The sequence below is a fragment of the Capricornis sumatraensis genome, chromosome 1 (genome assembly GCF_032405125.1).
Source record: "Capricornis sumatraensis isolate serow.1 chromosome 1, serow.2, whole genome shotgun sequence".
Classification (NCBI taxonomy): domain Eukaryota; kingdom Metazoa; phylum Chordata; class Mammalia; order Artiodactyla; family Bovidae; genus Capricornis; species Capricornis sumatraensis.
The window spans coordinates 81,327,568-81,352,849 of NC_091069.1; the positions used below are offsets into that span (position 1 = coordinate 81,327,568).

The following is a 25,282-nucleotide window of genomic DNA, read 5'->3' on the forward strand; positions in this document are numbered from 1 at the left end:
TGACATAGCCCGAGGACACAACATGAACAGATTAGAACCAAACAAGTCCAAGACTGCAGACGGTCCAAGTCCACTAGACTTTGAGCCTCAGCATACTCTCACTGTAATACATGTATGCTCAGTCACTCAGCTGTGTTCAGCTTTTTGTGGCCCCATGGACAGTAGCCTGCCAGGCTCCTTGGTCCATGGGATTCTCCAGGCAAGAAAACTGGAGTGGGTTGCCATGCCCTCCTCCACGGGATCTTCCCAATCCAGAGATCAAACCCAGGTCTCCCACACTGTAGGCCAACTCTTGACCAATTGAGCCACCAGGGAAGCCCACTGTAACACATGAGTGAACTGAATGACACACCCACAGGCACCATGACATGTCCAAAGTCAGCCATCAAGGTCAAAAAGTGCATGGTGGTCCAATTTCTGGAAATCCCTACCCCTTGCCAAAATGGTTGGAATACTCCTTTCACTCATTAGCCTATGAAACATTGCCCCCTGCACCCCGCTCATAAAAACTGACCAACCCATACTCTGTGGCCCTCTTGCCTTCTGAAATGGAGTGTGTTTCTTTCTAAATAAATCCACTTCTTATCTATTACTTTGTCTCTCACTGAATTCTTTCTGCTACAAGACATCAAGAACTTCAGCTTCATTAAGCCTGATACAAGGTGCGTGATCTCAGTTAAAAAACAGTAAATTCAAATCCCAATCAGAGTTACAGTTTCATTACTACTTATTTATCAATAAACACAAGTCTGTAAAAATTTTTCTCTGAAGATTTTAAAAAGGTCTCCACAGAGATATCATAAATTCACAAAATACAAATCCTTTCAGTTCAATTCCCCTGCTTTGACCAATATAGAAATAGGAAGAAAGAAATACAAATACAAAAAGCATAATTAAGACATTTTCTACTATTTCACTTCATAATTTAATTTGTACACAGCCTCATAATTCAACATGTGAAATGACCTACCCACAAATTTGCTCTTTGAAGTATTATCTGTAACAGTAAAAGACTAAAATGGAGCAAATATCCATCAATTATTGGATTACGAACAAAGCGAGTGAAGGTGATAGAATTCCAGCTGAGCTATTTAAAGTTCTAAAAGATGATGCTGTGAAACTGCTACACATTCAATAAGCCAACAAATATGGAAAACTCAGCAAATGGGCACAGTAAAGGACAGAAACAGTATGGAACTAACAGAACAGAAGAGGTTTAAAAAAGGTGGCAAGAATACACAGAAGAACTATACAAAAAAAGATCTTCATGACCCCAATAACCACAACGGTGCGATCACTGGACTAGAGCCAGACATCCTGGAGTCGGAAGTCAGGTGGGCCTTAGGAAGCATCACGACGAACAAAGTCAGTGGAGGTGATGGAATTCCAGCTGAGCTATTTCAGGTTCTAAAAGATGATGCTGTCAAAGTGTTGCACTCAATATGCCAGCAAATTTGGAAAATTCAGCAGGGGCCACAGGATTGGAAAAGTTCAGCTTTCATTCCAATCCCAAAGAAAGGAAATGCCAAAGAATGCTCAAACTACCACACAACTGCACTCATCTCACACGCTAGCAAAGTAACGCTCAAAATTCTCCAAGTCAGGCTTCAACAGTATGTGAACCGAGAACGTCCAGATGTCCAAGCTGGATTTGGAAAAGGCAGAGGAACCAGAGATCAAATTGCCAAAATCCAGTGGATCACAGAAGAAGGAAGAGAGTTCCAGAGAAACATCTACTTTTGCTTTATTGACTACGCCAAAGCCTTTGACTGTGTGGATCACAACAAACTGTGGAAAATTCTTAAAAGAGATGGGAATACCAGACCTCCTTACCTGTCTCCTGCGAAACCTGTATGCAGGTCAAGAAGCAACAGTTAGAACTGGACATGGAACAACAGACTGACTTCAAATCGGGAAAGGAGTACGTCAAGGCTATATATTGCTATCTTGCTTCAGTTCAGTCACTCAGTAGTGTCTGACTCTTTGCAACCCCATGGACTACACAAGCTTCCCTGTCCATCATCAACTTATTTCCTTTAGGATGGACTGGTTGGATCTCCTTGCAGTCCAAAGGACTCTCAGAGTCTTCTCCAACACCACAATTCAAAAGCATCAATTCTTCGGCGGTCAGCTTTATCACCCTGCTTATTCTTTACATCACCCTACTTATTTAACTTATATGCAGAGTACATAATGCGAAATACCGGGCTAGATGAAGGAGATTCCACCAGTCAATCCGAAAGGAAATCAGTCCTGAGTATTCACTGGAAGGTCTGATGCTGAAGCTGAAGCTCCAAAACTCTGGCCACCTGATGGGAAGAACTGACTCACTAGAAAAGACCTGGATACTGGGAAAGTTTGAAGGCAGGAGGAGAAGGGGATGAAGAGGATGAGATGGTTGGATAGCATCACTGACTCGATGGACATGAGTCTGAGTAAGCTCCAGGAGGTGGTGATGGACAAGGAAACCTGGCGTGCTATAGTCCATGGGGTCACAAAGAGTCGGACACGACTGAGCGACTAAAGTGAACTAAAATGAAGCGCAAGCAGGAAGCAAGATTGCTGGGAGAAATATTAATAACTGTAGATATGCAGATGACACCAACCCTTATGAGAAAGCAAAGAGGCTAAAGAGCCTCTTGAGGAAAGTGAAAGATGAGAGTGCAAAAGCTGGCTTAAAACTCAATAGTCAAAAAACTATGATCATGGCATCCGGTCCCACCACTTCATGGCAAATAGATGGGGAAACAATGGAAATAGTGACAGACTTTATTTTCTTGGGTTCCAAAATCACTGCAGATGGTGACTGCAGCAACATTATTAAAAGACACTTGCTCCCTGGAAGAAAAGCTACGAACAACCTAGACGGCATATTAAAAAGCAGAGACATTACTTTGCCAACAAAGGTCCGTCTAGTCAAAGCTATGGTTTTTCCAGTAGTCATGTGTGGATGTTAAGATTTGGACCATAAAAAAAGCTGAGTGCCGAAGAATCGATGCTTTTGAAATGTGGTGTTGGAGAAGACTCTTGAGAGGCCCTTGGACTGCAAGGAGTTCAAACCAGTCAATCCTAAAGGAAATCAATCCTGAATATTCATTAGAAGGACTGATGCTGAAGCTCCAGTACTCTGGCCACCTGATGTGAAGAGTTGACTCATTAGAAAAAACCCTGATGCTGGGAAAGACTGAAGGCCGGAGGAGAAGGGGACGACAGAAGACAAGACGGTTGGATGGCCAACTCAGTGGACATGAATTTGAGCAAGCTCCCAGAGATGGTGAAGGACAGGGAAGCCTGGCATGCTGCAGCCCATAGCGTCACAAAGAGTTGGACACAACTGAGCAACTGAACAACAAGAATAAATTAGAAATGTGAAACAGCCATTGGACTGAATGAGACACATCTTTATGACTTGACAAGCACAACATAACAATGTCATAATTTATTTCACTATTTACTTAAAGACACTAACACACACACCTCACTGCTTCTATACACATTGTTTCTAGAAATAAACATAAGATTCTAGGAACATTAATGAGCTGGGGACTGTATAGGAGAGGAACATTTTATTATTTACCCCACATTTTTATTTCCGAACTATATACATTATGTATCCCTTCCCCTCAAAATGTTCAAGTTTATAAATGGGGGGCCAAATCAGTTTTCCTTAATCCTGACAACAAATTCACTGCTTTTGGATCATAGGTTAGTCCAAGCATTAATCCAAATTGGGTAACTATGCCCAATCTCAGTAATTCATAAATTCACTATGGCAACCTATTACCATCAACTTCCATCTTCTGAAACCAAGCATGGCTCAGTTTCCCTGAGTTCCCTGAATCCTAAAGGACACATCCACATAGTAGCTAATCAGGGAAGGGAGGAAATGCAGAATCAGAAGAGGAGCAGTCAAGAAACAACAGTGCAACCTTGGATCCAGATTCCACCTCAAGGAATACATACAATAATATTTTTGAGTATTTTTCAGTTCTTTTGTAGGCACCAAGGCCCCCCACACCCATGTGGAGGATGGCAACTTTAGGCTGAGTGCAAGATTTCTGGAGCACTGCTCTGGTGCCAGGGAATGTTTAACGGGAGGATTCCTACATGCTGTTTCTCAAGGATTCTCTGTTCCTTATCAGTTCCTATTCCAGGAACGAGTAGAGCTGCACTCAGGACTGAGATCATGAGAAAGGGTATCTGCTTGGATTCCTTTCTGTAACTCCCTTCAGTGACTCTTTTCAGAGTCAGTGACCTTGTATGTATTAGATTATCCATAATGTGGCTATTGATAAAATTTCATCCTGTGTAATAGCTTAGTAACCATCTTACAAAAGATATATAAGCCTGCATTTCTGCTAATAAAGCACCTTTGCTCCATCAGAGCTTGGGTCCCCGTGTCTGTCTGTCTTTCTGTCTTTCTTTCTCTTCCTCTCTCCCTCCCTCCCTCCAGCTCTCTCTTTCACTTTCTTATCATGGACTCTGGACCACCAGGTTCCGGTCCATTGAAGGACCCCAACACTCTGGTACCTCACCATCAACCACTCGGAAGAAAACCACTGTATGCCCTGCAGCCCTCACCCCAAATTCTGCTATAAAACTCCCCACAATCCACTGGGAAGTTCTGGGTTTTTGAGCATGAGCCACACTCGTTATCCTTTCTTGGCCCTACAATAAACCTTTCACTGCTCCAAACTGGAACCTTTATTCCACCCCACTATTTTGGGTATACAAAATAGTTTGCATTTTGTTTGGTAACACTACTAACTATAGTTTTACAGTCTTTGGAATATTTTTTTTTCTTTTGTCTTTTGGCCACACCACATGAGGGATCTGAGTTTTCCAATCAGGGATCAAACTTACACCCTCTGTAGGAGAACCACTGGACCACCAGGGAAGTCCCCATATTATTTTATTTCTAAAAAGATTCTTCATATAGCTGTTTTCTGTTCAATTATTAGTTTCTGGTATGTATGACCACCTAGAGGAAAAGTCTACCTTCAAAAATTAACTACTCAAGGTAAAGCATGAACCAAAAAGATTTTCAGATTACACCTCTTAAAATGGATGAAAACATTTTTTTTAATGTTGAATAACTTAGAGTCACAAAACATTTCCAAAACAATTTTCTAACTAGTTTCACAAAGACATACAAGGAGATAAACCCCAATACTGCAAAGTATTTTCACTTGGAGTCTCACAATAATAATGAATTAATGACAGGCAAAGCCCAGGGGTTTATCTCCTTTTTTCTCAGATGCCTTTAAAACTATAGCAAGAGCATTAGAAACAAAAGAACCTAAAATCAGTACAATAAGAAGGTCATCAGCACATGAAAGATGTCAAAAAATTCTTGAAGATGGACAGGTAAGACAGACTGAGCACAGCAAACCAAAGCCCAGGATGAACATTTTATTTACTAGGAAAACACTAGAGAGATTTTCACTAAGATCATAATAAGGCACAAATGCCCACTTAACATCATTACTATTAAACATAGCACTGGTCATTTTACTTAATACAATCAGACAACAGACAACAATTGAGACAAGGTCCAAACCATGCACAGTGACCCGATGCTAGGGAAAATGAAACTGATCTACCCAGCAGAGCCCTGAAGAAATTCCAGTCTTATCTTAGGAACATATCACCCAAAACACACCCGATCTCAGAAGCTAAACAGGGTTGAACCTAGTTAGTCCTTGGACTGGACAGTGGAACAAAGCAGGGCTCTGCAGAGCTCCTGGGAACAAAAGCCTCTGAGTCCCCTGTTGCTTGTTTGCAGGAACAGACTCCAGCCTCCTTGACCTTCCCTGAGTTCCAAAGGGCAGATTCAAACAGTTGCTAATCAGTGAAGGAAGGCTATACACAGACAAGGGAGGCACAGTCAAGAAACAATAGCACAGTCTTGGGGCAGGTTCCACCTCAAAGGATATATGTAACAAATCACTTTTGAGCTCTTTACAGAACTAAAACCCCCCAAATGGAAAGTGCCAGCATTCTTCATTCCAGAGTAGACCATCTGCCTGCTAAGTTGCTTCAGTCACATGCAGCTCTTTGCGACTCCTCCAGGGGATCTTTCCAACCCAGGGGTAGAAACTGTGTCTCCTGCACAGGCAGGCAGGTTCTTTACCACCTGGGAAGCCCCAGACCATCTGAGACCAGATTAAAGGAATCAGAGCAGCTCATCAAGACACTACCTGAGACCAGATTAAAGGAATGTAGGCACTGCTCCACACCCTAATCTTGTCAGCAATCCCATCCTTAAACCACTGCCATAAAACCCCTCATCAGATCCTTCCAGGATGGGACACACAGTTTTCGAAGGCAGGAGTCCCGTCTCCCCACTTTGCCTAGAAAAACAATAAGGCTATTCTTTTCTATCTTATCCAAAACTCTGTCTCCAAGATTCAACTTGGCACCAGTACACAAAGGCCAAGTTTTCAGCATCAAGACTGCCAGGAAATACCGTGGGCTTTTACAAAAAGAAAGAGAGACCAGAAAGGAAAATTCCAGTCTTAAGAACAGAACCTGGAAAAGCCCATTATATAGCCTAACAGAAAGAAGTCTACCAGCAGTCTGTCCATATAAATGTAGCTCCTGTTTGGCCTCACTATTCCCTTAGTTTTAAAAAAAGTATAGACAACTATGAATCACTTAGTATTTGCAAAAACATTACAGAACAAAAGATAAATACAAAAAACTTTTTTAAAAAACCTGAAACTAGAGGAAACAGGGGTGACTTACAAAACAAAGAGAAATTTGAAGATACAATCAGAATGTTTAAAAAATTTGTGAGGATAGTACATTCATAAAACAAAAAGAGGATGTATTGAAAAGGAACATGCAGAAGACAAAAGGTTGAGAACTTTTAAAACTATGGTTCCAAAATTAAAACATCACCAGATAGACGATAAAATTCAAAGATCTGGCTCAAAACCAAAAACAAATAAGCAAGTTTTTAAAAAATAAAAAAACAAAACAACAAAAACAGGAGACAATCAATCCAGGAGATCTAATGTAAAAACAGTTGAGGGAAAAAAAAACACTTAACAATTTGATTAAAAACCAGGCAGAGGAGATGAATCTCAAAAGAAGACATAAAGATGGCCAACAGGCACATGCAAAGATATTCAACATCACTAATTACTAGGCAAAAATAAATCAAAACCATAATGAGATATCAACTCACACATGCGAAAGCTAGAATTGCTATCCTCAAAAAGGCAAAAAATAACAAGTGTTGACAAGAATGTGGAGAAAAGGGAACCCTCATACACTGTTCATGGGAATCTGTGCAGCCACTATGGAAAATATTAACTGTTAACTGTTAATTGCTCAGTCACGTTCAACTCTTTGCAACCCCAAGGGCTGACTATAGTCCGCCAGGCACCTCTGACCATGGAATTTCAGGCAGAAATACTGGAGTGGGTAGCCATTCCCTTCTTCAGGGGATCTTCCAGACCCAGGGATCAAGCCCAGATCTCCTGCATTGCAGGCAGATTCTTTACCATCTTGGGTTGGCCAAAAAGTTCACTCATCCATAAGATGTGATGGAAAAACCTGAAAGAACTTTTTGGCCAACCCAATAGTATGTTGATTCCTCAAAGACTAACAACAGAATTATCATGTTATCAAGCTATTCCACTTCTGGGAATTCATCCACAGATTATAAAAACACTAATTTGAAAATACGTGTATTCCCCACTCCTTGTTCACTGCAGGGTTATTTATAATAGCCAAAACATGGAAACACCTGAAGTGCTCATCACCAAATGAATGGATAAAAATGTATGATATTTATGCAATACAATATTAATCAGCCATAAGAAAGAAAGAAAGTGCTAAGTTGTGTCCAACTCTTGAGACCCTATGGACTGTGGCCCTCCAGCCTCCTCTATCCATGGGGTTCTCCAGGCAAGAGTACTGGAGTGGGCTGCCATTGCCTTCTCCAGGGGATCTTCCTGACCCAGGAATAGAACTCAGGTCTCTAGCATTACAGGCAGATTCTTTACCAACTGAGCTATGTGGGAAGCCCAATCAGCCATAAAAACAGATGAAAGCTTGCCACCTACAATAACATGGATGGACTTTGAAGATACTGTGAAAGTGAAATAAATTAGACAAAGAAATATACTGTAAGATTTCACTCATATGTGGAATCAAACAGATGAACAAAAAAACAAAATAAAGGAACAAACCAAACACATGGATACAGAGAAAAGAAGAGTGGTTACCTGAGGGAAAGGGGCCTGGGGAGGCTGAAATGGGGAAAGGGAATCAAGTGCATGGTAACAAAAACTAAATTTCAGTGGTAAGCACATTGTAGTGCATAGTGAAATAGAAATATAATATTGTACATAAGAAACTCATATAGTGTTAGATGCCAGTGTTATCTCAAGAAAAAAAACAGTAATAAAACAAAGGCTATACTAAATTAAAAAAAAAAAAAAAGGCCAAAACCACTGGCAAAGACAAAAAAATATATAAAATATTAGGGGAAAAAAAGCTCAGCTATAAAGACAGTTGTCTTCCAAATAAAATCATCTACCTCACCACCAGGGATTCCCTCATAGCTCAATTGGTAAAGAATCTGCATGCATTGCAGGAGACCTAGGTTTGATTCCTGGGTTGGGAAGATCCCCTGGAGAAGGAAATGGCAACCCACTCCAGTATTCTTGCCCAGAGAATCCCATGGACAGAGGAGCCTGGCAGGCTCCATGGGGTTGCAATAGTCGGACACGACTTAGCGACTAAACCACCACCTCCACCTCATACCAAGGTCATCGCTGAAACTGCAGAATACAATGGGTAAGAGAATTTTAAGCTTTCAGTTCAGTTCAGTCGCTCAGTCGTGTCCGACTCTTTGCGACCCCATGAATCGCAGCACACCAGGCCTCCCTGTCCATCACCATCTCCCGGAGTTCACTCAGACTCACATCCATCGAGTCAGTGATGCCATCCAGCCATCTCATCCTCTGTCGTCCCCTTCTCCTCCTGCCCCCAATCCCTCTTAGCATCAGAGTCTTTTTCAATGAGTCAACTCTTCGCATCAGGTGGCCAAAGTACTGGAGTTTCAGCTTTAGCATCGGTCCTTCCAAAGAAATCCCAGGGCTGATCTCCTTCAGAATGGACTGGTTGGATATCCTTGCAGTCCAAGGGACTCTCAAGAGTCTTCTCCAACACCACAGTTTAAAAGCATCAATTCTTCGGCGCTCAGCCTTCTTCACAGTCCAACTCTCACATCCATACATGACTACTAGGAAAACCATAGCCTTGAAGGGAAATTTGGGTAATATGCAGAGTGTGGAGAACCTATGTAATATAAACTTTCAATGACAATAGATGTTTGAGGACAATGGGGTTAGTCATCTTCAACCCAAAATTCAATTCCAAGCCAAATTATGTACCACATGTGTAGTAATAATCTATGAATTTCATTTCACAATAGCATACGAAGTTTCAAAAAATATGTAAAACAGAGATTGAGTCTGATAAACTTGATAGCCTCTGCTGTTGTTATACCAGAGAAGGCAATGGCACCCCACTCCAGTACTCTTGCCTGGAAAATACCATGAACGGAGGAGCCTGGAAGGCTGCAGTCCATGGGGTTGCTGAGGGTTGGACACAACTGAACGACTTCACTTTCACTTTTCATTTTCATGCATTGGAGAAGAAAATGGCAACCCACTCCAGTGTTCTTGCCTGGAGAAGCCCAGGGACAGGGGAGCCTGGTGGGCTGCCATCGATGGGGTCTCACAGTTGTACATGACTGAAGTGACTTAGCAGCAGCAGCAGCAGCAGCAGCAGCTGTTGTTATACACTAAAATATAAAACTAAAATTAAGAGTCATAACTAAAAACCACAGAAGCCTTCCAACTAGTATATGAAGAGGAACAGTATAATCAGAATATCACCACTCCATACGAATTGTGATTAATGGAATTCCAGGTGTATACGTGTGGCAGTCACTCAGTTGTGTCTGAATCTTCACAATCCCATGGGCTGACTATAGCCTGCCAGGTTCCTCTGTCCACAGAATTCTCCAGTAAAGAATACTGGATTGGGTAGCCATTTCCTTCTCCAAAGGATCTTCCCAACTCAGGGATGGAACCTGGGTCTCCTGCATTGCAGGTGGATTCTTCACCCCTGAGCCACCAGGGAAGCCCGCATTGCAATGGAGCTTTTGTGAAATTATCAGCTTCTGCTATGTATGCAGGTCAGTCCTGGCTTTTCTATTCTACCCCACTGGTTTATTTCACAATCCACTTACCCATACTGTCCTACATTAATTACTGTAGCTATGCTGCTGGTGCTGCTAAGTCACTTCAGTTGTGTCCGACTCTGTGCAACCCCATAGATGGCAGCCCACCAGGCTCCCCCGTCCCTGGGATTCTCCAGGCAAGAACACTGGAGTGGGTTGCCATTTCCTTTTCCAAGGCATGAAAGTGAAAAGTGAAAGTGAAGTCGCTCAGTCATGTCGACTCCTCGCCACCCCATAGACTGCAGCCCACCAGGCTCCTCCATCCATGGGATTTTCCAGGCAAGAGTATTGGATTGGGTCGCCATTGCCTTCTCCAACTGTAGCTATACAAGTGTCTTAATATCAAATGATATAAGCCTCTAACACTTTTATTCTTAAAGACTGACTTTATCATGATTCTCAAACTTTTAGACCTCAAGATCTCTTCACATTTCTAAAAATTATTGAGACCTCAAAGAACACCTGTCTTTGTGGGTTATATCTATCAATATTTACCTTAGATAGATATTAAAATTTTAAATTTAACATCAACTAATTTAAAATAAAAATAAATATTACACACTAGCAAATATTTGCTATTAATAACTACTATATTTTCTCCTCCAAAATTAATCAGAACAGTGGCATTATTTTACAGTTGTACAAATCTCTTCAATGTCTGGCTTAACAGACAACTATGTTTTCACATGAGTGACTAGTTTACTTCATCTCCAAAAAACATCCACCAAATGGTCATGTCTTAAAAGAAAAACAGTTCATCTCTCAGTGGCTTTTTCAGGGAAACATGGTGTTCCATGACAAAGGTGGCTATTTAATAGTTCAGCTCATATTTCAAAGAAGACCATGAGTTTTCTTCTCAAGATAATCATCATGCTTGCGTATACAACAAAAGTGATTCATGCAGACTTCTCATTTCAGTACATGGAACACTAAAAAGATGTGTAACCTCTTTTTGTTCCTTTCAGTTTTATGGAGGTATAATTGACCTACAGTGCTATACACGTTTAAGGGGTAGAGCACAGTGATTTGACTTAGATACATCGTAAAATGAAGATGTGTTATCTCTTGAAATAGGGAGAGGCGATGGGTTGCACATTATCAGTACCCTGAATGCCAATGAAATATACCCTGTATACTGTACAATATTTAATATGCTGTGTGAATTTTTCTTCAATTTTTTTAAAAAAGGCATTTGAGACTTATTAAAATTAAAAAACTGTACTGTTTGGCAAAGGACATTCTTAAGTGTAACTTGCCTCTTTTTCCCTTTAGTTTTTATTGCAAATACATACAATACAGTGATAACTACAGGTTGGTGACAATGACTTGATTACAGCTGGCTTGGTGCCAGCAGTTGACCCACCATTGCTTTTGCACATGGTTTTGTTTTGGCAAAATCAATACACGGAAAAGGTAAGTAACATCTTACTGTTGATATGAAGATAGTTTTGATCTCACAAGGCCCCTCCTGAATGTGTACGGGGGGACACTTAGAAGAATACAAACCATGCTCTGAAACATTCTTGGTCCTTTCCATTACCACAGATTTTGGACTCAGCTTCTTAATTTACACACACACACACACACACAGGACCCTGCTAAGTTTTTATTTGGAATTACACTGAATCTTTAGATCAGCTTGGGAAAACAGACATATTGTTACACGTTTACTTTACTAAGTCTTTAATTCCTTTAGCAATACTCCATAGTTTCTATGTGGAGTTTTCATACATCTTTTCCTTTTCTTCTTCTTTTAAGACATCCTTATAATTTATTCCTAGGTGTTTGACATTGCTTGATGATATTGTAAATCGTATCTTTTTAAACTTAGCTTTTAACTGACCTCTATTCACACCATATAGATAAAACAGACCTAAATATAAAAGGTGGAACAGTAAAACTTCAAGAAAACAGAATATCTTCATGATCCTGAGAAATCTTGGCCCAGTCCAAGACAGTAACACTTGGATTGGTTTCTAAATGAGCACCAGTCTTTCTGAATGACAAAGTATTCTCTTTTTTTGCGCGGGGAGGGGAGGGGGGTCCAGGACACACTTATAGCAGTGAAAGCACCAAGTCCTAACCACTGAACAGCCAGGGAGTTGCCCAAAGTATTGTTACTCTCATTCTGCTACTTCAGATATATCAAACCTATCAGGCATGTCTGTTACTGTCTCAAGAATGGAAGTTTTCCAGCCTTTATTTAAGTGTCCTCCCCCTCTCCTCCTACTGTTCCATCATTCATTTTGCAATCATATTTCTCACAGATTTAAAAACAAACCAACCTAGAAAGAGCAAAGATGACAATAGCAGCACTGAAGAATAAACACCGCTTAACAAGGGAGGAAGCTGCACTTGGGGAGTGTGCATACCCAGAGAGCTTCCCATACCCAGAAACTCCCAACAATGCACAGTCCAAACAGCACACAAGGCAAGAAAAGAAAACACACTGGAGATACACCAAAATGTCAGTGCTGCTGGGTGGAGAGATTACAGGGGTTTGTGTCTGCATCTTTTTTCATGGTTTTTTCTTTTTCCCCCCATTTCAACAGTAAATCATAATTCTTCCATTATCATAAAATAAACAATAAAAGTTTATTTTATAATTTTAATAGGTAGTAATATGCAATTTTAATATGAAGTATTTTTCAAAAAACATTCAAATGGGCATATTCATAATGTACTGTGATGGGAATATGAATTGACAGAATAATTCTCGAGGGAAACAGCATTTTGCAAAAAATATTTGGAAAATGTACCCCTAAATTAGAAATAGGTCAGCTATCCAATGTAGCTAATATAACAGTAGCTAATGTTACCACTTTACTACTACTGGGGAAGGGGGGATAAAGAAGAGTTTAGTTTTAGTAGATTCCTGCCTATTCTGTCTTCATTAAAACCAGCCAGGCTGTCAGGCAACGCATGGAGTGAAAAGGAACAGAAAACTGGCATTTTCCCTATCTAATATACAAATTTTTAAGTAATACTTCTTCCATTATATGCCTAAAATGTTCTCACTTCAAAAAAGGTAGAAATATAGAAAAGCATAAATATGAAAGTTGCCTGCATTTTCTGATAGTAAAATAATCCTGAAATCTATCAAATACCAAGTTCCTATTTATATTTATGATGCAGACTCATACTTAGGAATGAAAATCTCATTTATTTGCAACAAATATCTTTAAAATTCAATACACAAAGTAATTCTTCAATGAATGTATCAGTATATATATTTCTACACCCTTTCCTAAGAGCCTCTGTTAGATAAAATAAAAAAGTGGAATTGCTCGATCAAAGGATATTCACACATTACAATTTTATTTCTCTGACTATACTAACACTTGAATAACTATGAGTTATCTGTCTCCCTACCCTCATGATCACTGGGTGTTAAGACAAGAACTTCAGTATTCCACCCCCCAAATACCTCTTATTGGCTAGAAATTCTTGCATTTCCCCCTTTCTCAAGCTTGCGATATATGGCTTGTAAATTCATTTTGTTTGGTGAAGAATAATATGTATACAGTATAGACTTCCTATGCTCAGCCTAGCCCTCCATGTAAAAGCTCGATGTTGACTCTGAATATCTCACTTTCCCTCAGAGTCCTGAGCAACCTGGAATTCCATACATCAATCTTTAATTTTCACGAACAGAGAAAGGCACACAACCTAAAACTTCATTGAAGGTTAGGAGTACTTGAGAGAAGATTGTTCTGTTGATGACTTTTATTTCCTTAAAGACAAAAATAAAATTAAATGAAAACTTCAAAGTCTGACTGACTGTTGGGTACTGTGTTCCACATCAAGCGGGAGAAAGAAAAGAGACAATGAGTTTCTAGAATCTTACACTCCAAGATGATGTCTGACGTGAAGAACCAAGACAAATTACGCATAAAACCCAAGATTTTTAACAGCTGCTAAAGGAGTTGAACTGTGAAGAAAGCTGAGCACTGAAGAATGGATGCTTTTTCACTGAGGTGTTGGAGAAGACTCTTGAGAGTCCCTTGGACTGCAAGGAGATCCAACCAGTCCATTCTAAAGGAGATAAGCCCTGGGATTTCTTTGAAGGGAATGATGCTGAAGCTGAAACTCTAGTACTTTGGACACCTCATGCGAAGAGTTGACTCACTGGAAAAGACTCTGATGCTGGGAGGGATTGGGGGCAGGAGGAGAAGGGGACGACAGAGGATGAGATGGCTGGATGGCATCACTGACTTGATGGATGTGAGTCTGAGTGAACTCTGGGGGTTGGTGATGAACAGGGAGGCCTGGCGTGCTGCGATTCATGGGGTCGCAAAGAGTCAGATACGACTGAGCGACTGAACTGACTAACTGACTGACAGTGGGTAAGAATCGGCCTGAGCAGGCAAGAGACACAGGTTAGAGCCCTGGTCTGGGAAGATCTGGACACGACTGAGCGACTGAACTGAACTGAACTGAAACATACTTTTTTAACCGAATTAAGAAAGTTCCTTATTTTGGAGGTGAGAATGCAGAAGCAACATAGCATTGCTTGAACCAAGAAAAGTTCATTATAAACTGTAGCTGTAGCCAGTCTTCTATGGGGCAATGATGGTGGGGATAGTGTAACCATAATCGCGTGCTGGAATCCCAAGCTAAAAATTGTTTAAGAGGAAAAAGAATGCAAGGTTTTCTCTGAAGCACCCTGTCATTAAGAGACAGCTTCAACACTATGTGCACCCATATCTTTAAGACCTACTGTGTTGTCCTGTGCTTAGTCACTAAGTTGTGTCTGTGTCTGACTCTTCGGGACCCCATGGACCTCAGCCCCCAGGCTGCTCTCCAGGCAAGAATTCTGGAGTGGGTTACCAGGCCCTCCTCCAGGGGATCTTCTCAACCCAGTGATCAAACCCAGGTCTCCCTAATTGCAGGCAGATTCTTTAACAACTGAGCCACCAGGGAAGCCCTGAAAACCTACTGCTGCTGCTGCTGCTACGTCGCTTCAGTCGTGTCTGACTCTGTGCGACCCCATAGACGGCAGCCCACCAGGCTCCGCAGTCCCTGGGATTCTCCTGGCAAGAACACTGGAGTGTGTTGCCATTTCCTTCTCCAATGCATGAAAGTGAAAAGTGAAAGTGAAGTCGCTCAGTTGTGTCCGACTCTTAGCGACCCCTACCAGGCTCCTCCGTCCATGGGATTTTCCAGGCAAGAGTACTGGAGTGGGGTGTCATTGCTGACACTAAATTTAGGTTCTGTAAGAATTTCTCTGGATTTTGTCAAGGTTAAGCAATGAGGAAGGCAGGATCCTCACCAGTCATGCTCTGAGTGAGGGCCAGGTCTAACAACACAGATATAATGCTTGCTCTATCACTACTCACTGCTCATAACAAGACTTGGAGAAATCATCCAGCCCAAAAGCCCTTATGACAGGACGCGTTGGAGCCAATAATCAACAGGTACCTAACAAAATCCTTTTAAGACACAATGAAGCATGACTTCAAAGGCTGTGATCCAGATCCCAAGGTTGGCAAGCAGGAAAGGATTGGCGCTAATTAAATATGACTAACTGGCTACACTAGAGGCAGAGAAGTGGTATTAATCACTACATATACAATGCTGTAATTAGCTTTTAAGAAAACAAGCTTTGTGCTTTCAAGGTAAGGAAAAAGTGACACTGGACCAAATGCAAGGCACATCCACAAACTTAGGCACTAAATCAAGTCGCTAGTTCCCAGTCACTATTTATATCTCTAACACTACAATAGTATAGTTTATGCTTAACTCAGTTTTTAATTCAGTTCTGACCATTCAACTTGAGTAAACAAAAATATCATTTGAAAAAAGAAATAGGAAATTAAAGAGCCTCTCTACCCAACAAGCTACCAAAACGTAGCTTGCTTTCTGTCTCTGATATGCACGTTACAAACTCAATGTGAAGATCAAATAAAATACACGTAAAGCAAATGGAATAACACTTATCATAATGGCTCAATAAATATTACAATTTTTAAAAGCCAAGTTCAATAAACATGGACTGTATATAACTGAACACTGTGTTTTACACACACACACACCCCACACACACACTGTGATGGGTCTAGCTAGCATAAAAATAAATTTTACAGTGCTTTATATAACCCATGCAGCATACAATCTATTATTAGTGACCTAAGGCACTATGCAGGAAGCATGCTATCTCTTGCCTTCACTCCCCAAATAACGTTCCAAAGGAATTCTCATGTTCAAACCCCACCTATCTCACAAACAAAAGGTGAATCGCTAACTCTCCCCAGAACTGTCCTGGTCCTATTCATTCTCTTTCAATAAAATGAAAAGGAAGTCCTGAAAAGCTGTCTCTTCCTGCCGCTTTGGAAGTTTGTAGCATCTGGCTAATATTATAGATCACAAAAACTACAAAGACCTTAGGAATGCCTCAGTCAGGTTTTCTCCTCTGTTCCATACAGCACCAAGCAGATTCTGGGCACTCGACAATGCCTCTGAGAATAAAAAGCCAGTATTCATCAAATTACCCCTCTTTGCTGCCAAAGAACAATGGGACTTCAGTAATTTTCTCCTGTTACAGCACAACAGATAGGGCACGACTTCAACATTAGCAAAATGTCAACATCACTCCAAAGTGCCCTTGCTCTACATCAACATGAGGGCTGGTGAGCACGGTGCCATGCTTTGGCCAGAGACTGCCCCTAATTTCATTCTGCTGTTTGAAAATGAGAGCCAAAGGTGAGAAAACACTACAACCCCTCAACTCTGAGAACAAAAAAATTCTGAAAACAAACGCCTCAAATGTCTATATCTCTTTCCCATAATTCGAAAGAATGGCACAGGGTAAATTCCTTAAGTTTACAAGCTGGGGACCCTTGTCTTTTTTTTAATCAAGCAGTTAGTGAGCTCCCTAACTGAGAATATATTCAGAAAATGTGTTCAACATGACTGAAGGATCATGTAGTCTATGTAATTTCCATGTTCAACAAAGGGATGTCTTGATAATTCCATTGCAATATACTGTCTCAGTCCTTGTGAAAGATGAAAAATACTTCACTAGTTTTTCCATTCCAAGCAATCTGTTAAAGGAAACCAACATTTCTTATAAACAGATTCCAAGCTATCAGGAGGGTAAATTAAAAATATACTTGCGTGTTTTGGATACATTTTTAAAACCATTTGTCAGATTCTCATTCTGGCAAGAGTCTTATGACTGGCCACATAACTTTTTGAGCTTAAAATGAATCTTTATATTCTAGCTTCTTCCAATTAAATGATAAATGCATATGGCTCTTCAGCATTTATTAGTTACCTGTATCTTTAAGAAAATTATAAAATATGTATTCATGTTTCATCTCTTTCAGCAAAAAGTAACTTACTTTCCTATTTTTTGAAATACCCCTATTTTTAGCTTAAATGACTGTTCCCACATTATCTGGCCTGATTATCTTTTCTAACAAAGGACCCTAAGTCACACAGAACATAGTAATACTAACTCTCACCAATCTAAGCACAGTGCTCCCTAAAAAAACTAAAAAAAAAAACAAAAAAAGAAAAGAAAAGCAATTATATATGATGTTAACTATTGAGGAGGATCAAGCTATCTCTGAAAAGATTTGGAAAAAATGGGTTCTAATATCTTTGTCATACATTTTCTGTCTTAGAAGATCTCTGTGTCCATTTCTGAAAAGAGAAGTACAAGATACACAAAGGTCAGGGGAATTGTGGAGTGTTGTGAAGACCAAACCAGAGTTTCAGGAAGTCTCCAAACATGTTTGAGCCCGAAGAAGACAGACTTAGATACAATACAGACATTCAGGACTAAAGAGGAAGGGACAATTTTTTTAAATAAACAGTTATTACATTTTATTTCTGTATATAAACAGCTTTAAAGACAAGCATAACTAGTGAAGGGTGAATAAAAGAATAAAGATTGTGAACAAAAGTTGAAGGAACTTCTTTAATACAAGGGGACAAAAACACTGCATTCCCCGACACCCACCGCCCTAGACAAGCTGCTCCCTGCCCACACTCATGCTCACCTGTTTCCTTTTACCAGATGCCCCCCCAATCTCTCAAAGACTGAGTAAATGCCAACTCCTTCTGAAGCCTTCCTGACACCGAGAGTCAGTAACTGCCTGTTTTCTGAGTTCAAACATTCTGTTATACCTCTAAGATGCACCTACTGCAGACAGCACTTACAAAGACCTTAATCTATGCCTAAATCTTACCACCAGCAGATGAAAAAGACCACCACCATTCTCCCCAAACTACAAACCAGGGACTGAATTTCACTTTTCATTCCATCAATGTACAGAGCAGATTCAAGTGAGTGAGCAGGCATTTTTCGTTCCAGAGGCCCTCCAAAATAAATAAACAGAAGGTCCTGTATCCTACAAGGTCAAGAGACACTTGTCTGGGAACCAGATCTTGGGTTCTAGTTCTTGGACCCTAATAACTATATTTTTTCCTAGGAATCTGGAGAAGACCAGCACTTCCCAAAACGGTGTCTGCTGGACACTGTTCTGCAATACGCTAATAGATAACTTAAACGATTGGAAAAGTCCAGATTAAAACAAAGCCAACATGGCTACCTGACTGCATAACATGTGCAGGGCTTTAAAATGCTAATATAAACTATAAATTTTCAAGGTAAGACTACATAATGAAGCCCTTAGTGAACTGATTTGAGCAAGATTGTTGAGTTTGGAAAATGCTTCCAAAAGGTTGTTTTAGTTTTGTTTCTTTCAATTGTCATAGTATTTCTCAGAACATCAGACCAACATCTAAAAAGTTCTTACCTGATATGTGTGGCGGGCAGAGATTCGTATTGGCGTGACAAAAAGAGTTCCCTATGTTTCAACTGATGTTTCTGTTTATCGGTCAAGTCAGCCTCAACTGTTGTTTCAGATTCTTCCTCAATTTCTTCTACACAAATAAAATTCAAAAAAGGCATTATTACAAACTGTATTATCTATTTTGGTTATTAAGATAGACTGAATCAGGCTTTAATTCAATACTTTGTTCAAACTAATTGATTTCAAGCTTACACATTTAACTTGTAATATGAATTACAACCAATTTAGTTACCTAGGCCTCAAAGGAAGAACTCCAATTTTAAGATGGCAGATGAAACAATGCATATATCTTACGTATCTTTCTTCCCCCAAGAAATCACACCAAAATAGCAATGAAAATATACTAACATTTCAATGACAATAAAAAATGAAGCAACAATGGAAGATTTTCAACAAAGTTTTAGAAGATGGAAAGGAGACGTTAAAAAAATTAAAAAACACTACACATAGTCAAGAGGAGGAAGTGACAATCTATGTGTGTACAGAAAGGTTTGCTGTGGAGAAGTGTGGCACAAGGCATGTACTGACTCAGTCCTCGAAGATGCCAAGTATTGCGAGAAGGGAAAAGTGGGGTGAGATCAAAAAAGCAGGAGAAAAGCGTCAAAAGTCTGTCTATAACACAATAAATGAATCCCAGAATACTCCATTTAAAAATAGTATAATAAGAAAACAAATAGTGTAACACATTTCAAATTTGATTAACACAAAAAAAAACTAATAGAATTAGAGGACAACACTAATGAAATCTCCCCAAAATTAAGACAACTGAAAACCAAAAGATTAAAAAATTAAACAAGAATTCATGTGGTCCAACATCCAACTAATAAAAGTTCCAGAAAGAAACAATCGAGAAAACAGACTCTCTTATGTCTTGTGTGTGTGTGTGTGGAGGGGGAGTGGTGCAGGGAGGGGAAGGGGATAAGGAAAGACTTATCAAAGAAATGATTCAAGAAAATTTCCCCTTACTAAGTGTCCAGTAAGAATGAGTGTCCTGATTGAATTACCAGCAAACTTAACTTTTTTTTTTTAAGTAATGGCATGAGAAGACTACCACCATTTACAGGAACAAAGTATAAGCACACCAAAGAAACCAGAATCTGCACTGGAATCACAGATGAACAGCAATACCGCATGCTAAGATACAGAGCAGCGCCATCCAAGAGGAGACATGACATGCAACCCAGAACTACATGGTAAACTATCAACTCTGAAAACAGCAAGGTCAAACTTGCATCACTGAACGAAGTTCACCTCTGAACAATGTGAGCTTGAACTTAACGGGTCCACTTTTATCTAGACTTAAATACAGTATACTGGAAATTTTCTGGAGGTTTGCAACAATTGAAAATATTTGCAGATGAACCCGGTAGCTTAGAAATATCAAGAAAGGACTTCCCTGGTGGCTCAGTGGTAAAGAATCCGCCTGCCAATGCAGGAGACACAGATTCACTTGCTCCAAGAAAATCTCATATGTCATAGGGTAACTAAGTCCGAGTGTCACAACTACAGAGCCCACGCTCTGCAACCAGGAAGCCCACATGCCCAAGAACCTGTGCTCCACAAGAGAAGCCACCGCAATGGGAAACCCTTGCACCGCAACTACAGAGTGGTCCCCACTTGCTGCAACTAGAGAAAGCCCTCGCACAGGAACAAAGAACTAGCCAAAAATAAACAATTAACTTTAAAAATAAAGAAAAAACAAATATCAAGAAAATTAATAAAAACAGTCATCAATTCATAAAACATGCAGATACTAGTCTAACCTTACACAGGCATAAGGTGAGGGATATTTAATAAAAATTAATACTATGTTAGTTTTCTTAGCGTTTTACAACATTCCTTTCAAAGAATTACATTACCATTCATTAGGCTACACTGGGGCTTCCCTGGTGGCTCAGACTGTAAAGAATCTGCCTGCAATGCAGGAGAGCCAAGTTCGATCCCTGGGTCGAGAAGATTCCCTGGAGAAGGGAATGGCTACCCACTCCAATATTCTTGCCTATGGACAGAGGAGCCTTGTGGCTACAAACAGTCAGATACGACTGAGTGACTAACACTTAGGCCTCTCTCCTGTATTTGGAAAAACTATTCATAAGCATATTATAACAGGTAAGTAATTTTTTTTAATGCAACAATGTTTCCAATAGTGTACTTGCCCTAAGTATAGGCTAGGTTCCTGTGAAGCAATCACAATCACAGGAGGCTACTATAAGGAATCATACTGCTGCTGCTTCATCATCAATGCATATATTATTATACCCATAAATAAATATGAATTTTTTTACAATTTTTTTTTCATTTCTGATGTCTAGTGTTAGGAATACAGACATCCGTTGGATCACAGAAAAAGCAAGAGAATCCCAGGAAAAACATCTACTTCTCTTCATTGATTATGCTAAAGTCTTTGACTGTGTGGATCACAATAAACTGGAAAATTCCTAGAGACGGGAATACCCGACCACCTTACCTGTCTCCGACAAAACCTGTATGCAGGTCAAGAATCAATAGTTAGAACCGAACATGGAACAATGGATGGACTGGTTCCAAATTGGAAAGGAATACGTCAAGGCTATATATTGTTACCCTGCTTACTTAACTTATAAGCGGATTACATCATGAGAAATGCTGGGATGAATGAAGCACAAGCTGGATCAAGATTACTGGGAGAAATATCAATAAACTCAGATATACAGATGACACCATCCTTATGGCAAAAAGCGAAGAGGAACTGAAGTGCCTCTTGAGAAAGTGAAAGAGGAGAGTGAAAGTTGGCTTAAAACTCAACATTCAAAAAACGAAGATCACAGCATCCAGTCCCATCACTTCATAGCAAATAGATGTGGAAACAATGGAAACAGTGACAGACTTTATTTTCTTGGGCTCCATAATCACTATGGATGGTGACATGAGTTTGAGCAAACTCTGGGAGATGGTGATGCAGCCTGACATGCTGCAGTTTGGAACCACTCCGTTATTTCATGCCTGGTTCTAACTGCTGTTTCTTGACCTGCATACCGGTTTCGCAGGAGGCAGGTCAGGTTGTCTGGTATTCCCATCTCTTTAAGAATCTTCCAGTTTGTTGGGATCCATACCTGCAGAGGTTCAGATGCTCCGCAGCCTTCCCTGGACCAGACCAGACTGTGTATCTATGGGACCAGACCAGACTGTGTATCTATGGGAACAGGACAGACTGTGTACCTATGGGAACAGGACAGACTGTGTACCTACTGAGAACTCAAGAGTCAAGGAAGGGGTGGCTCACTTCTCTCACAGGAAGTAAAGCCCAAGGTGAGGCCCCAGAGGCTTTAAGTTTTGGACGCTGACTGGCAAAACACGCACCAACAGCAACACATTTCTGCTCCTCATAACCTTTTCTTACAAATTCCTTACATAAGGATCCAGGACTGCAAGAAATTTTATCATATGTGACCCTCTAGCTGTTGTTCTTTTAAATGGTATGAGGGCAATGACTAGACTAAGTATCAAATGTTTTCTACCCTCAAACATTTAAAACTCTGAATTGAAAATGAACTTGCAAAAATTAAAAACTGATTTAGAAAAAGATCCACCAAGTTCAAAAACTGAATAACGTGATTTAAAATTCTTTGAATGGAGAGCTGAAGGCATCTCTGCCCCCAGACATACAACGTGCACAGAGATGTGCCCGATAGCGCAGGCACGTCCACCACCTACCTGTGTGGGGTCAAGACCAACATGAGGACCATTGGTGTAAGTGCAGCCCCCCGCTTCGACCAGTGCAACACGACACGTGGGAATGAGGTCACATCTGTGATGAACCGGGCCAAGAAAGCAGGGAAGTCAGTGGGAGTGGTGACCACCACCAGGTCCAGGACGCCTCCCCAGCCGGGGCTTACCCGCACACTGTGAATCGAGACTGGTTCTCTGACGCCGACCTGCCTGCCGATGCCCAGACGTATGGCTGCCGGGACATCGCCACTCAGCTCGTCTACAACATGGACATTGATGTGATCCTGGGAGGAGGCCGAAAGTACATGTTTCCTGAGGGGCCCCCAGACCCTGAATACCCAGATGTGAATGGAATCCGGAAGAACAAGCGGAACCTGGTGCAGGAGTGGCAGGCCAAGCACCAGGGAGCCCAGTATGTGTGGAACCGCGCAGCGCTCCTTCAGGCAGCCAGTGACTCCAGTGTAACACACCTCATGGGCCTCTTTCAGCCAGGAGAAATGGCCTATGACATCTTCCGAGACCACACCACGGACCCATCCCTGGAGGAGATGACGGAGGCAGCCCTGCGTGTGCTGAACAGAAACCCTCGGGGCTTCTTCCTCTTCGTGGAGGGAGGCCGCATTGACCATGGACATCATGCCAACATAGCTTATCGGGCGCTGAATGAGACGATCATGTTCGACAACGCCATCGCCAAGGCTAGCCAGCTCACCAGTGAAGCAGACACAATGACCCTCGTCACCGCCGACCACTCCCATGTCTTCACTTTAGGTGGCTACCCACTTCGTGGAACCTCCATTTTCGGGCTGGCTGATGGCAAGGCCGGAGATGGCAAGTCCGATACCTCCCTCCTCTATGGCAACGGCCCGGGATACCGGCTGTACCTGGGCTCACGACCCGATGTGAATGAAAAGCAGAGCATGGACCCCGAGTACCAGCAGCAAGCCGCAGTGCCCCTAGGGAGCGAAACCCACGCCGGTGAGGACGTGGCAGTGTTTGCACGAGGCCCGTGGGCACACCTGATGCACGGCGTGCAGGAGCAGACCTTCGTGGCGCATGTCATGGCCTTTGCTGCCTGCGTGGAGCCCTACACCACCGACTGCAACCCTCAGTCCCCCAGCGGTCCCTCGGACGCTGCCCACCAGGCTGCCTGCCCATCCTCACTGGCACTGCTGGCCGGGGCCCTACTGCTGCTGCTGGTGCCCACCCTGCACTGACCCCCACCCACCCGGGCCTCAGGGCCTCCTCCCCACCCCCAACCCTGATGGACCGGAAACATCCCGGAGGTTGAGGTCCTGACTTTCCTGTGAGAGCCACAGTCCTCAGTGCCCCAGACCTCGGTGGTCTCGGCTATTTTGAGGAGCTGCCCCATATTCGAGGATATTCTAGGCAGGGCCGCAGACCACCCAGTCTCTTCTCCCCAACCAATAGCCCTGCCTGAGGACGAGGCTAGCACCAGAGGTGTCCCCCACAGTGGACCAGGGCCTATCAGACCCCCACTGGGGGCTTCCGGGAGGCGTGGCTTCTGGTTGCCTGCCTTCCGGGAGGCGTGGCTCCCGGGAAGTTGTGGCTTCCGTCCTCCTGGAACGTCTCGCTGGCCAAAGAGACATCTGGGGCCAGGAGTGCCGGGCAGCCCTCTACAGTCTTCAGCGGCCCCTTCTAGGAACCCAGCGGTATCTTTACAGCGACATAGAGGAGGAGACTTGTCCCAGTCTCTCAGCTGCTGTGAGGATGGCCCCGGTGCCCCTGGGAGATCCCAGGAACAGTGGGAGAGCTGGGGGTGGGGACATAGGCCCGGCCCTCCTGGGAGGGAGGAAGCAGCCCTCAAATAAACTGTTTCGAGTGTGAAAATAAATAAATTAATTAATTAAATAAAATAAAATTCTTTGAATGTTCGTTATAATTAACTACTCAAATAGAAGTGCAACACTAAAAGAGCCATTTACTTGCAAGTATAATAACATTTCACCAGTGGAGATCAATGACGTTATCACTGCACTGGCACCATTGGCACCAGCAAATACCACATACGAAGTTATACTCGTTACCTAATTAGGATTTGATACATTGTTGTTCCATAAAACACAGTAACTGAATTATAATGTATACCCTATAGGGCCAAAATAGCAGCAAACTCTACAGATAATGGTAACAACAGCAAATCTTATTTTCTCGTACAATCTCTTGATATTGGGTGAAAAGAATAAAATTTCTTAAATTGAATCTAAGCAACACAGAAGTCACCAAAACAGCATCTAAAACTCATTTTCTCAAGTTTACTAGTTAAATTTCATTTACATTTTTGTATAAATTTATATTAGCTTCTGAACAAGAATGATTCCCATCCCATTAACATTCAAAACACTAAGCAAACCATAATGGCAAAAACTGACATTTTGACAATGAAAAATTTAAAAGATCAAATATGACTATCATCAAAAACCATGTCCATGGTAATACATTTATAATTTTTTCAAACCATTTTCCA

At 41.5% G+C, this 25,282-nt stretch overlaps 2 protein-coding genes across 3 annotated transcripts in view; one reads left to right on the top strand and one right to left on the bottom strand.

Annotated features, from left to right (window-relative positions):
* Nucleotides 1-25,282, bottom strand: part of MTA3 (metastasis associated 1 family member 3) — a 143,365-nt gene that overhangs the window by 69,539 nt on the left and 48,544 nt on the right. For both annotated transcript variants that reach the window (XM_068993871.1, XM_068993790.1), the window contains exon 4: nucleotides 19,030-19,156. In XM_068993871.1, coding sequence (XP_068849972.1) covers nucleotides 19,030-19,156 — 127 coding nt within the window. The remainder of the gene's footprint in view (nucleotides 1-19,029; nucleotides 19,157-25,282) is intronic.
* On the top strand, nucleotides 19,454-24,011 carry LOC138090644 (intestinal-type alkaline phosphatase-like). The gene is given in 3 exon segments (XM_068986340.1): nucleotides 19,454-19,606; nucleotides 22,726-22,930; nucleotides 22,933-24,011. Coding segments are annotated over 3 exon segments (1,437 nt in total).